Source organism: Brienomyrus brachyistius, chromosome 16 (genome assembly GCF_023856365.1).
Source record: "Brienomyrus brachyistius isolate T26 chromosome 16, BBRACH_0.4, whole genome shotgun sequence".
Lineage (NCBI taxonomy): Eukaryota > Metazoa > Chordata > Actinopteri > Osteoglossiformes > Mormyridae > Brienomyrus > Brienomyrus brachyistius.
The window spans coordinates 20,338,827-20,350,919 of record NC_064548.1 but is presented as its reverse complement, the minus strand read 5'-3'; the positions used below and the strand labels follow the sequence as shown (position 1 = coordinate 20,350,919).

The 12,093-nt window shown below is 52.5% G+C and overlaps 1 protein-coding gene across 8 annotated transcripts in view; it reads right to left on the bottom strand.

The window, feature by feature from the left end:
• LOC125709858 (nck-associated protein 5-like) overlaps positions 1-12,093 on the bottom strand; it is a 121,047-nt gene that overhangs the window by 69,943 nt on the left and 39,011 nt on the right. For 6 of the 8 annotated variants that reach the window (XM_048978818.1, XM_048978817.1, XM_048978824.1 and 3 more), the window contains exon 4: positions 2,341-2,400. In XM_048978818.1, coding sequence (XP_048834775.1) covers positions 2,341-2,400 — 60 coding nt within the window. Of the gene's footprint in view, positions 1-2,340; positions 2,405-10,928; positions 11,961-12,093 lie in introns of those variants that run through there. The other 2 variants (XM_048978822.1, XM_048978823.1) reach the window with 2 other exon arrangements.

Below are 12,093 nucleotides of genomic sequence, written 5' to 3'. Positions count from 1 at the left end.
TGTGGCCCAATCACAGGAAGATGGGGGACAAAGTGTGACACGAGCCCTTCAAAGGGAACGGCACGTACCCCCGGTTTAAAAGACCATCTGCCGGTGGGGTCTGGGCAGCGCCGTGTCCCCTGGGGACGCACGGCCCTCACCGGGATGGGGGGCCCATCATCCGCCCGTGAGGAGCCAGGCAGGATGGCGGAAACAGCAGACTCTGGCTGGCTGGTTCCAGGGCGGCTGGCTGAGCCGCTCACAACAGGAGCCCGCTTTCGAAGTCCCCGGCTACAAGGCCGGCACTCATATATCTTGGCTGTAGAATCTCCGCTCTGTGGAGTAGCCCCCCCACCCCTCGGGAAAGGAGGGGGGCAGCTTTGTCACTTTGCAGCGTGTACTGATGCTAGGATAGAGTCTGCCTACTGCACCTCAAAAGGACCGCCGGCGTGACAGTGACCCACTAGCTTTAAGTGGGCATATATATCAATTTTTTTTATAAATTTTTGTTAATTCTGTTTCTTAATTCTTTTGCTGTTATTTCCTGCTTTATTTCTAATACATGTCACATTCATCGCATACAGTGTTTTCCAAGCAGTTACGTCTAAAAAGTGCCACTGAACACCAACAGGGTGCATATTTAAGTATTATGAGGATAAATTCCGTTATGGTTGAACGGGGCTTTTAGAGAGAAACAAAGGGATATGAATATGAATGAATATGAATATGAAAGAGGGCACTGAGCTGTGTGCTGGGGAGCAGACGATCCACATCCTGACTGAAGCTCCGGCACGAGAGAGCAGCGCCGGCAGCAGGGCCGCCGCTCAAAGAGCGCCTCCTGGAGGCAGCACAAGGCGCTGCTCTAGATTCCGGAACCCGCTCAACTAAAATGGCGCTCATCTCTTCCCTCTGGCCGTATCACTCCCCCACTGAGCTCCGCCTTCTCCCCCTCTGAGAGAGAAGCCCTCCCTGCATGAACACGCCTTAGGATAAGCGCGACCCCCCCCCCCCACCCCCATCCAGCAGGTGCCTCGATGAAAGTGCTTCACCTCTTACAGTCGATCGTGAACGCAGCCCGGCTGGGGAGAGCAATAGAAGCCGCTTCTCCGGGCAAACACAAACCCCGTTCCCTGGGAGTCTCCATTTGGGGCACGACTGATACCCGGAAGCCCAGAATGAGGCTGATAATTACCATTTTTATATGTCCTACTGTCGACATTTGGAATTCAGAGTGATGTTGAGGGCTTACAGCTTGATTTCACAGCTGTACGGTTTTCCAGCAGCTGCTCGCAAACCTGCAAAGACTCTCTTTCTCGATTTACGTTCTCCTGAAGGCATCCTCATCCATGCGGCACATTCCCACAGCTCATGCGACATCCGTCCCCCGGTCCTCCTCATACATCCTGCAACCCCATTTATTCCACAATAAACCGGACACATTAATCACATCTGCAGCTCAGAGTTGACCTCTGCTACCATGCATCGCCTGCAGCCAAAAAGCTTGTTGTCAACTCCTTTGTCCAGCAGGAGGCCCTGCGGTCTCCCCCAGCAGAGGACGAGCAGGTATGAGGCCTTCCTCCTCTGTAGTCTTCTCAAGTCATGTATAACCTCTCTGTAACGTTCCTGTAACATCCCTATAACCTCTCTGTAACGTTCCTGTAACATCCCTATAACCTCTCAGTAAGGTTCCTGTAACATCCCTATAACCTCTCAGTAAGGTTCCTGTAACATCCCTTTAACCTCTCAGTAAGGTTCCTTTAATGTCTCCGTAACATTGCTGTAACCTCTTCATAAGGTCTCTAATGTTCCTGTACAATCTCCATAAATGGCCATGTAACCTCTCGGTAATGTCCCTATAACATCTCTGTAACATCTCCATATAACATCCATGTACCCTCTGAAACATCTCTGTAATGTTCCTGTAATATCTCAGTAACATGTATCCTGTAACATCTCCATAAACGAACTTGTAACCTCTCTGCAACGTCTTTGTAATGTTCGTATAACATAACGTCCTAGTAACATCCCTGAAACATCTCCTTAACATCTCCAAATAATGCCTTTGGTACCCTCTGAAACGTCTCTAACATCCCTGCACTGTGGCTGAAGCTGAATCCAGGTCACACAGAAGAAAAGGAGGATTCCCCAAAGATGCAGCTTCATGAAGAGGAAGCGTCGCTCGCAGATGAATCCCCCTTTGTCATTTAGCGTGAATGAACAGACGCTGACTCTGCTCTCTGTTAATTAGGCTGACAGGGGAGCACAGAGCAGTACTCGGCTGTCGTCTTAGTGATGCACGGTGGGAATGAAGTGCAGAGCTCTCTCTCCCCCCAGTCCCCAGGTCAGAAAGCACAAACATACCATTGTGGCCCGGCTCCGACTCCGCGCAACTTCCCTCTGGAGGCGTGCCACGGCCAGCTTCTCCCTGCGTGGGGGAAAGACGGACGGGAGACGATCAGAGGGATGGGAGGCGGGGGGGGGGGGGGGGGGGGGGGCGGCAGAGCGGGTCGCTCTTCATGGACTGGGGAGATAAAGAGCAGCAGACAGCTTCACCCTGAGTACAGGAGCGCTGTGGAGAACATCCAGAAGGACCGAGCCTGGAGGGCGGACCGTATCAGAGCAAACACGCACACACACACACACACACACACACACACACACACACACAGCACAGAGACGCACATGTTAATGCAATGAAAACACCGTAAAAAAAATATAATAATAAAATAACGGAAGGCTTGTTATATCAGAGCAGAAGTGTCCATCAGAAAAGTCCATCAGAAAGAAAATTCAATCTCATGTATCAGGATGGAACTTCATTCATTCAATATCCATCTCAATATATTCACTACCTGCCAGCCGAGAAGGCCTTCGAGTAATATGAAAAAGCCTATTTGCCAGCACTCTGAGGTTCGGGAAATATCAGTCAGCATTTATTAAACGTGTCATATCACTTGATAGATAACGCTCGCACTCCCAGGAAATCAAAGAGATTCTGGACACGGAGGCAGATGGGTGCCAAGGCTTTTGCGCCCAAATTATATACCCTTAAGACATCAGGCATTAGTGTGAAGTGCACAGTATTGCACATCTATCATTTGCAAAGCCACCTGATATCAAACTAGCCTCTACGTCGCCTCCTAAGTCCCCCTCATAAATGCCCCATTTATTGCTCTGAATCAAAAACAGCCCTTCCAGTCCCCCATAACTGCCTCAAGGCTACAACACTCCTTGTCCAAACTCCAGCAACTGCCCCAAATCTATCATAGCCCCCTCATGCCCCCATAACTGCCTCAAGACCAGAATAATCCTCGTCCATGCCCCAGTAACTGCCCCAAATCTATCACAGCTCCCTCCATGCCCCTGTCACTGCCTGAAGGCTACAATACCCCTAATCATGCCCCGAGAACTGCCCCAGATCCATATCAACCCGCCCCATGCCCCTGAAACAGCCCCCAAGCTACTATAGCCCATTCCACCACCACCCCACCCCCCCTCCAGTGGGCCTGCAATCAAGCCTAGTGCACAAATACACGCCTCTGTCACTATGAACGGGTTTTCGCTGCTGGTTATTCCTGTTGGATCGGAGCACTTCCATTTCTTACGAGCCTCGTTCCCTCCGGATTCCACGGGCTGGACCCGCATCTCAAAGAACCTATAGAAGGAGACGTGGCGGAGGATGAAAAATGAGAGGGGAGCCGTAATTTAATGCGAGGACGAATACTGCTGCCAAGAATGACATGCTGTATAAAGCGCGATTACTGTAATTGGGATGGATTTTAGCGGCAGTCAAAACAGCCCCAGCACAGCTTGCTTAATGCGGGTACTAGAGTCCCCCTCTGGCCCGGAGCGGATGGGGGCGACAGCTGAGCACAGCGTTCAGGTCTGTGCACTGAGCACCACTAAACATCTGCAAGCTGATTTACTGACTGCGCCATCCATTCTGTACTCCACTCTGACTGGCAAATTCATATATAAACATATTTTAAGGCTCGTCCATCATGTTTCCTAAAGTCACATTCAATCAGCAGCAGAGGCCTATCCGAGTAACACCCGGCACTTCATTACACACACCCGAAACTCTGGAAAAAGCAATAAAATTATGACACAAATGCACCAGACAGAAAACGCTGTCACATTCAATAAATGACCTCATCCGACACCTCTTTACACATAACCCAGATTTCTTATCTAGCTAAAAATAGAAAAAAAATATGAATAATGACTCTCACCTAAAGCAATCTTTAGTCTATGCTTGGATGTCTCACTTACATACATGCAAAATCCAGTTAAAACGTACCTGGTTATAACCGGTTTGAACAACTCGTAGTTTCGAGCTGCTCAGTGACATAAGAGCGGGACACCTCCTGCGGTGACGGTGGCATCTCTAACAGGGATACTGCCCCCACCCCCGCCTACCTGGTCGTAAAAGCTCTCCAGTGCTGCAGCCGTCAAACCGCTGCATGATTAGAGATGCAAACGTCATGCATTTCAAAAGCATCCATACGGCAACGTCCCGCAAAACCACAAGACAGGACTCGGTCTGCTCAAATGTCTTCTGAGCCACGAGCGCTTTGCCCATTTTCTCCGTGGGCTGTGATCAGCAGATCTCCCACTGAGAGCTGTGATGAAATCTACTGCTGTGATGATGGTGGCAGCTGGCGGTCAGGGCCGAAGGTCGCGGCTGATGGTCAGAGCCAATGGAAAAATCTGTCGGTCCAAGCAGATCATTATAGCTGATGGTCAGGGCAAACGGCTCCAGCTGCTAGTTAGTGCTGATGAGAGGTGATGGCCAGTGTTGAATGTCAGTGTTGATAATCGGCGCTTATTTGGGATTGACCAAGACGGGGGGGGGATTCCTAGGAGCATAACTCACACAGCTGGAGCTTGACAAGGTCATTTGTCAGCTTTATTATTATGAAACCTCACCTGGTTTATGCACCTCTGGAACCTGGAGCTTTAATAACATTACCCTGTCGATCTACATCACGAAGAGGAAGTTTCCGGGTAAAAACAGAGGGAGAGAAGCATGCAGAGGTGTTAATCCTGGAGCAGGGTCCCTGCCAAGAGGAGCTGGGGGCACGGGCCTCATCAGATGTCACAGCGTCCCCTTCACAAAACAATCCCAGTTGTTATTATGCCGTCTTGGGGGTCTGGGTCCATTTCAGTTTCACCATATCCCACTTGTCTGCCCCCTTCTGGTGGCCCGCGGGATCACCAGGACCAGCCTGACAGACTGAATTTAGTGTGTGAAACCTTCACCTCCGATGAACTGTGTTTACACTCGATTACTCTGGAGCCCCTATGAGTGACGGGCGGTCTCCTGCATATTTACTGCTTGAATGGACTAAATTTACAGTTCAAAACTGGGATGTCGCTAATCAACTAATTGGTGTGGGAAACCAACAGCATACAAGAAAAATAGTGCGGTGGAGGCAAGTCTGTTTTTCTTTTTTTGGCCAGCAGGCAGTTCTCCACACGTAAAATATGACACCCAGCTGGACGATGGGTGATGTCACACTGGGAAACAGTGGGTGACAGCACACGTGTGACTCCGCCCACCTATGAGCACTGTCCGCTCAGCTCACATGACACCACCCACCAGTAAGCACTGTCCGCTCAGCACATGTGACTCCACCCACCTATGAGCACTGTCCGCTCAGCTCACATGACACCACCCACCAGTAAGCACTGTCCGCTCAGCACATGTGACTCCACCCACCTATGAGCACTGTCCACTCAGAACAAGTGACTCCACCCACCTATGAACACTGTCCGCTCAGCTCACATGACACCACCCACCAGTAAGCACTGTACACTCAGAACAAGTGACTCCACCCACCTATGAACACTGTCCGCTCAGCTCACATGACACCACCCACCAGTAAGCACTGTCCGCTCAGCACATGTGACTCCACCCACCTATGAGCACTGTCCGCTCAGCTCACATGACACCACCCACCAGTAAGCACTGTCCGCTCAGCACATGTGACTCCACCCACCTATGAGCACTGTCCGCTCAGCACATGTGACTCCACCCACCTATGAACACTGTCCGCTCAGCTCACATGACACCACCCACCAGTAAGCACTGTACACTCAGAACAAGTGACTCCACCCACCGAGAAATACGGTACAGTCGTGCTGCATTCGATTTTCTCAGTGAAATCATATACTCCAAGGTGCGTGACGTCACATCTGACCAGTCTCCCGTTCAAGCTACACATCTCCGAACAAACATGGCTGCCTCCATGAACACACTTGTTGTTGTTGTTGTGGTCTGAGCATGAAAAGCTCATGGAGAGATTTATTAGTTCACAGATTTATAAATAGAGAAGGAGTGAAACTGCTGTTGACTGCGCCATGTTGAAATGACAACATAAGGGAATCTCGAATCTCGTATAGCAAACATCAGCACAGGTGACTCTCCACCAATGAGCACTGTCCACTCGGCACATGTGACTCCACCCACCAGTGAGCACTGTCCACTTGGCACATGTGACTCCGCTCCCTAGAAAGCATCGTAAAATCTTTGTTGATTCAGAGCCTAGCTCTGATCACCAAACTCATCACATATGACAAACAGATACTCTATAGCAAAAGGCAGACACCGCAGATCACCCATATTGCACTAAAAGGCAGGGATTCTGCATGAAGGACAAACAGTCCTCATCGACCAGAGGGCAGCTGGACATGCCCGGTGTCTCGCATGTGGGCCACGTCGTGTTCTTCATTCACTCAGCCATGCCACAAACCACATCCGAAATCACTCCAATTCCCTGTTGTGCAAGTCCTCTCATGGATCCAAGATTTCCTTCCATGGCTCGGGCAAGGAACTGAGCAGGGAGCAGCGCGAGTTTGGCTCCTGCCCGTCTCCCAGGTCGAGCTACACAAGCCCCACTGCAGAAAGGGGTACCGAGGCAAGCAGCGTGCCACGCTGGGCTCACGGGGCGTGCAGCTGGACGTCCCGTCCGGACCAGCGGGAACCTCCCACCAGCTGGCGGCAGCACGTGTGCAGTACAGACCCAGAAGGACACTCGTGCAAATCCACAGATGCACCAGCTGCAAATGTCGGCCACATTCCGAGCGCATGCACTCATATTGACATTAGTGCGGCATGACACACTTTCTTGAACTGTCTGAAATTAACAGGCTTTGCCAAATCTTATCCGTCAAATCCATTTTTATTCCTGGAGACGCACAGGAAGGGCTCGACGCTAAGATTCCATTTAGGATATGAACCATCCGGGATCAGCCCAGAATGCTCTAATTATGAGGAGGACAGCACCGGGACGGCGCTATTGGGTAGGAAGATTCCCTTATCGCATGTAGCAGCTCCTCCCTTCCAGCATCTGAGAGTGAAATTAAGATGCATATCAAGCAGAATTGTTTCAGTACTCCTGCAGCTGCCTTCAGTTTCTCAGTTTTGTTTTTTTAAGTTCTCCTAACGGCTCGTTTGAGGAGGAGGCCGGCAGCTGGACGGCCTCCCTGCTTCGCCGCGTCGCTCCTGAGCGCGGTGTTGGTGGCGAGTAAACACTCGGTCTCCGGCATTTTGGACGCCGTCCCAGTCAGAGGCAGGCAATGACTCACCAGTCAGACATGGAAATTGGACATGCTCCTTGCCGTGTCTCCCCCCACATAATTGTTGCAGATGTAATTTATGATTTCAATCTCAAAAACACATAAAATAAACACATACCGCTAGATGAAGACACTTTCTGGTTGGTTGGAGGACACTTGGAAATGAACGTGGCCAGTCTTTATTAAACGAGGTGCGGTTTTCAGCAAAAATCTCCGCAAAATGTATCCGCATGCTTAGCTTATACACTAATCTATAACCCCACACCCCACCCCGCCCCACTGCAGATGCCCCACAGCAAAGCGCCACTAGGCGCCCCACACGAGACTCTTGACATTTCATTCGTTTCATTCCACTGCTGTAATAAATCACTCATATTTCACAGAGCTGCACGTACAAAACAACAGGACCCTGCTGCTCCCTCCTCGCGCTTCGCCTGGAGTGTTTTCAGCAGATATGCAGAGTGTGAACTGGCATACATTCAATCGAGCGATGCGGGCTCTGTCAAACCAACACACACACAGAAACACACACACACAAAATCACACAGTATGTGCGTCTAAGAGCACCATGCAGCTTGTAGGTGCACGATACACGTCAGGTTTCCAGTGACCGCACGACAAATACCATCATAGCACAGATACCGGCGGTCGGACTTTCTGGGGCAGGAAGCTGCACCTTCCCAGTACAGAGAGCAGGCTGGGGCTCCATCAGCGCACAGCTGGAGGGCGACGTGTTTACATGACGGAACCATCAGCTTGGGTTTTGGGAAACTCAAGCAGGTTTGCTCGCAGCAGGCCGATCGTGTTTAACTGCCGCGGGTTTCATAAATATCCCCATTTATAGGGATCTGAAACATGTCTCCTAAAAAGTGCACTATCGAGTCCATAATTTAACAAGCATCCAGTCCACTCCATTAGTAGATTTCATAAACCTACCGCATCTGATGCTTCAATAGGAACTCAGGCCGCTAGACTTGCAAAACGCTTTTCAGATGCTCTAATGTCACGAAGCCTGCAGAGCCGCCAGGAATGCATGTAGGTTCCAGCCCAAAGCGACGCGACATGCCCCATGTTCTGGCTCGCCGGGTCACCCCATGAATGTCACCGCAAAGACGAAACGCTTCCTCGGTGACTGTCCACGCCGCCAAGAGGACAGGGATCTCTGGAGGACAGATCTCTGATCTCAGATTTGGAATTTGGTCAGTCGAAAGCCCCGAGTCGTCCTCAGCATGCCTGAGCACAAATCCTATGTCCAATCGGCGCACGACGCCACTGACACACCATGGGCTAAAGGGTAGCCCCCGTGACATCACACAACGGCCAACCGTGTCTACACATCGCACGTCTGTACGAAAGCGGAAACCCGAGAGCGGAGCAGGCATAACCGGGCAGGATCTCCCTTTTGGACCCCATCAGCAGGCAAAGTAATGAGCCAGAGTGTCCATGTACGTGAAAGTGATTCATTACAGGCCTCATTTATACCCCGCGCTGCAGTGCACTAAGTGCTCTATAAACTGTGTTTTACACTTTGAGAGGCTTGGCCCAGAAACCGCTTTCAGGCCTAATCCCCAAATAAATAGCAGCCAAGTTCTGATTTTCTCCTTCTGGGCTCCTGACCGGCACTGGGCTGCAAAGCCAGGGCCTTCCGGGGGGGTTGGGGTCTCCTATATTTTGGGGTGAGTCCAAACATCAGTGTGAAGGCGTTTGACCCAAAAGGGTGAGCAAACAGGGCTGGTAAACAGGGAACAATTTATCGGTATGTCTGACAGTCCATCAGCAGGCTGGAGCGGCAAAGTGAGCAGGACTGGGGAGCACCTCTGGGGGCGGGAGGCTCCCTCGCCATGCTGTGTCATGTGCATCCACACCGCTTCTGTCACTCCAGGACCAAACAATACGGCGCACCCCCCTCCAGGAGGCAGGGACTTTGGACTGCGGTCACACATTACAGCTCAGTCTGGGTGAAAAGGACAGGCCTGCAGTGCAAACCAGTCCTGTGGACTGGGCGATCTGGGACCAGCTGGCTCCCAAACAAAACATGACAGGGGTGTGGGGGCTGTGTGGGGATGGATGGAACGGGCTACAGAAAGCAGAGGGGCCCCTGGTCAGCACAAAGGGGAAGACGCCACAAGACAGCCGCAGCATCCGACAGCCAGGGAGGAAGGCAGGAGGACAGAGAGACAGAAAAAAAAAGACAGGCAGAGACAGCCAGACAGGGAAGCATACAGGCAGACAGACAGGCAGGAGTGAAGGCAGGCAGGAAGGCAGGAGGGCAGAGAGGCAGGAAGGAGCACAGGCAGACAGGAAGGACAACAGACAGACAGACAGACAGGTAGGAAGGCAGAAAGATAGACAGACAAGAAGGCAGGTGGGCAGGCAGGCAGGAAGACAGACAGACCAGCAGAAATCTAGGTGGACAGGCAGACAGCAAGGCAGGCAGACAGACCGTCCAAAGGACTGACAAGCAGACAGGCAAGGAGATTGGCTACCTATCAGATAGAGAGGAAGGTAGGCCAACTAGCAGGCAGACAGACAGCCAATAGGCAGGCAGGGAGGAAAAAAAGGCAGGCAGATAGGAAGGCAAACAGGCAGACAGGCAGGTGGGCAGATAGGAAGGCAGGCAGGGAGGAAAAGAAGGCAGACAGATAGGAAGGCAAACAGGCAGACAGGCAGGCAGGCGGGCAGATAGGAAGGCAGGCAGGGAGGAAAAGAAGGCAGACAGATAGGAAGGCAAACAGGCAGACAGGCAGGCAGGTGGGCAGATAGGAAGGCAGGCAGGGAGGAAAAGGAGGCAGACAGACAGATCGGAAGGCAGGCAGACAAGCGGTTTCTTCTGGTCCCCATCAAACCAGGGCTTATCAACCTGTTATCAATCAGCATTAGGCTGATTACTGCCACAGGGACTCAGCCCTTCTCAGTTGCTAATAGCAACAGGGACCAGATCGTTTCTTGCTCCGTTTTTACTGGGAACATATCGAGGTTTGGGCAGGATTATCCTAGGAGCCGCATGGACAGTTGCTTGCGTGTCATGCGTTTTAAGTCTAGAACGCTTAAACACCAGGCTGCATGCTGCCCCTGACCCCCGCCCCCAACCACCCAGAGGGCTACAGCAAGTTAAAACAAGCAGAGGTCACTCCTTTAACTTTGCAGAAAGTCCTGGGAGGAACCCTGAGGGAGCAGCCGTTCTGCTGTTAAAGCAGGGACACACGCGCGCCGCGGCGCGCGCACACACACACACACACACACACACACACACACACACACACACACACACACACACACACACACACACACACACACACAGGCACCCCTGCAGCACATGTGGCAGGCAAGCACCGCTGTGCAGCCCTCCCCCGGAGATGCGTACTCACCCGGAGCGCGCTGGCACATCCTGACTCCGGGCTGCGGATGACACACAGGTGATCCTGTGGCCGCGGTCTCAATGGCGGCCCACTCCCCTGACCCGGGAAGAAGTTTACATCCAGAGCGTGCCCCCCCCCACCCTGCCTGCCTGCTGCACGGACACCTTCACACCGCGCCGTCCCTCAGCCGGTCTGTCACTGACAGCCTCTCGCTCCCTCTCCTCCTCTTCCCTCTCACTCTCTCTCTCTCTCTCTCTCTCACACACACACACACACACACTCACACTCTCGCTCTCCTCTGCCCAAGCCTCTGGGACATGTAACATGTGTTCTGGGAGAGAGAGCGCTCAGCTTTGAAGGTGGAACTACCCTTCAGGGAGGGGAGGATAGGGGGGCGGGGAGAGAACAAGGCGCTACGGATAGGATGCTCCTGTGGGGGCCTATTCAGATAGAGAGAGAGAGAGAGGGAGAGAGGGAGGGAGAGACAGTAGAGCAGGAAGGGCCGGGCAGCCATCGAGCCCATCTGCCACAATCGCCATCAGTCTCAGCTGAATAGCCCTGACAAACCGGAGCTGGCAGAGGGTGGGGGACGTATTGTGTCCCCATAAAGAGAGCCCCTGTGAAAGAGGGTGGCAACCGGAGGGGTGAGGGGGGAATTAAAAGGCTCCAGGAAACAGCAGCCCCAGTTAAAGCGTGAGGGGGGGGGGGGCACTTCCCCAGGCTTGCGCAGCCTCAGCCTCTTCCTTGAACATCGACGCCGCTAGTAATGAACTAAATGAACAATTAGGTGATCAGAGGGACCATGTGCAGTGTCGCATGGGGAGGGGGGTAGGACTGGGGCTGCCCCGCCTGCCTAATTTGGGGACAAAAGAGGCTTGCAGTCACACGTGCAAACCGAGGGGGGGGTAATTGGGAGACGGTCTACCTGCACTGTGAACTTTAGCGTGAATGTCGTGACTCGCTCAGTAACGGAGCAGGTAGTCCAGTCACACTGGAGGATGGACAGTGGCCTGGAGAGAAGGGTCACTATGTCACATCTCACGCCAGGGTCCCGCGCACCCCACGCCCCGATCTGGATTGGGGGGGGGGGGGTGATCACATTCCACAGAGGTCGGGGGCGGGGGGAGCACTGCCGGTGAGGGGCTGTAGATATGGGGGCATCGGGAGCAGCTGA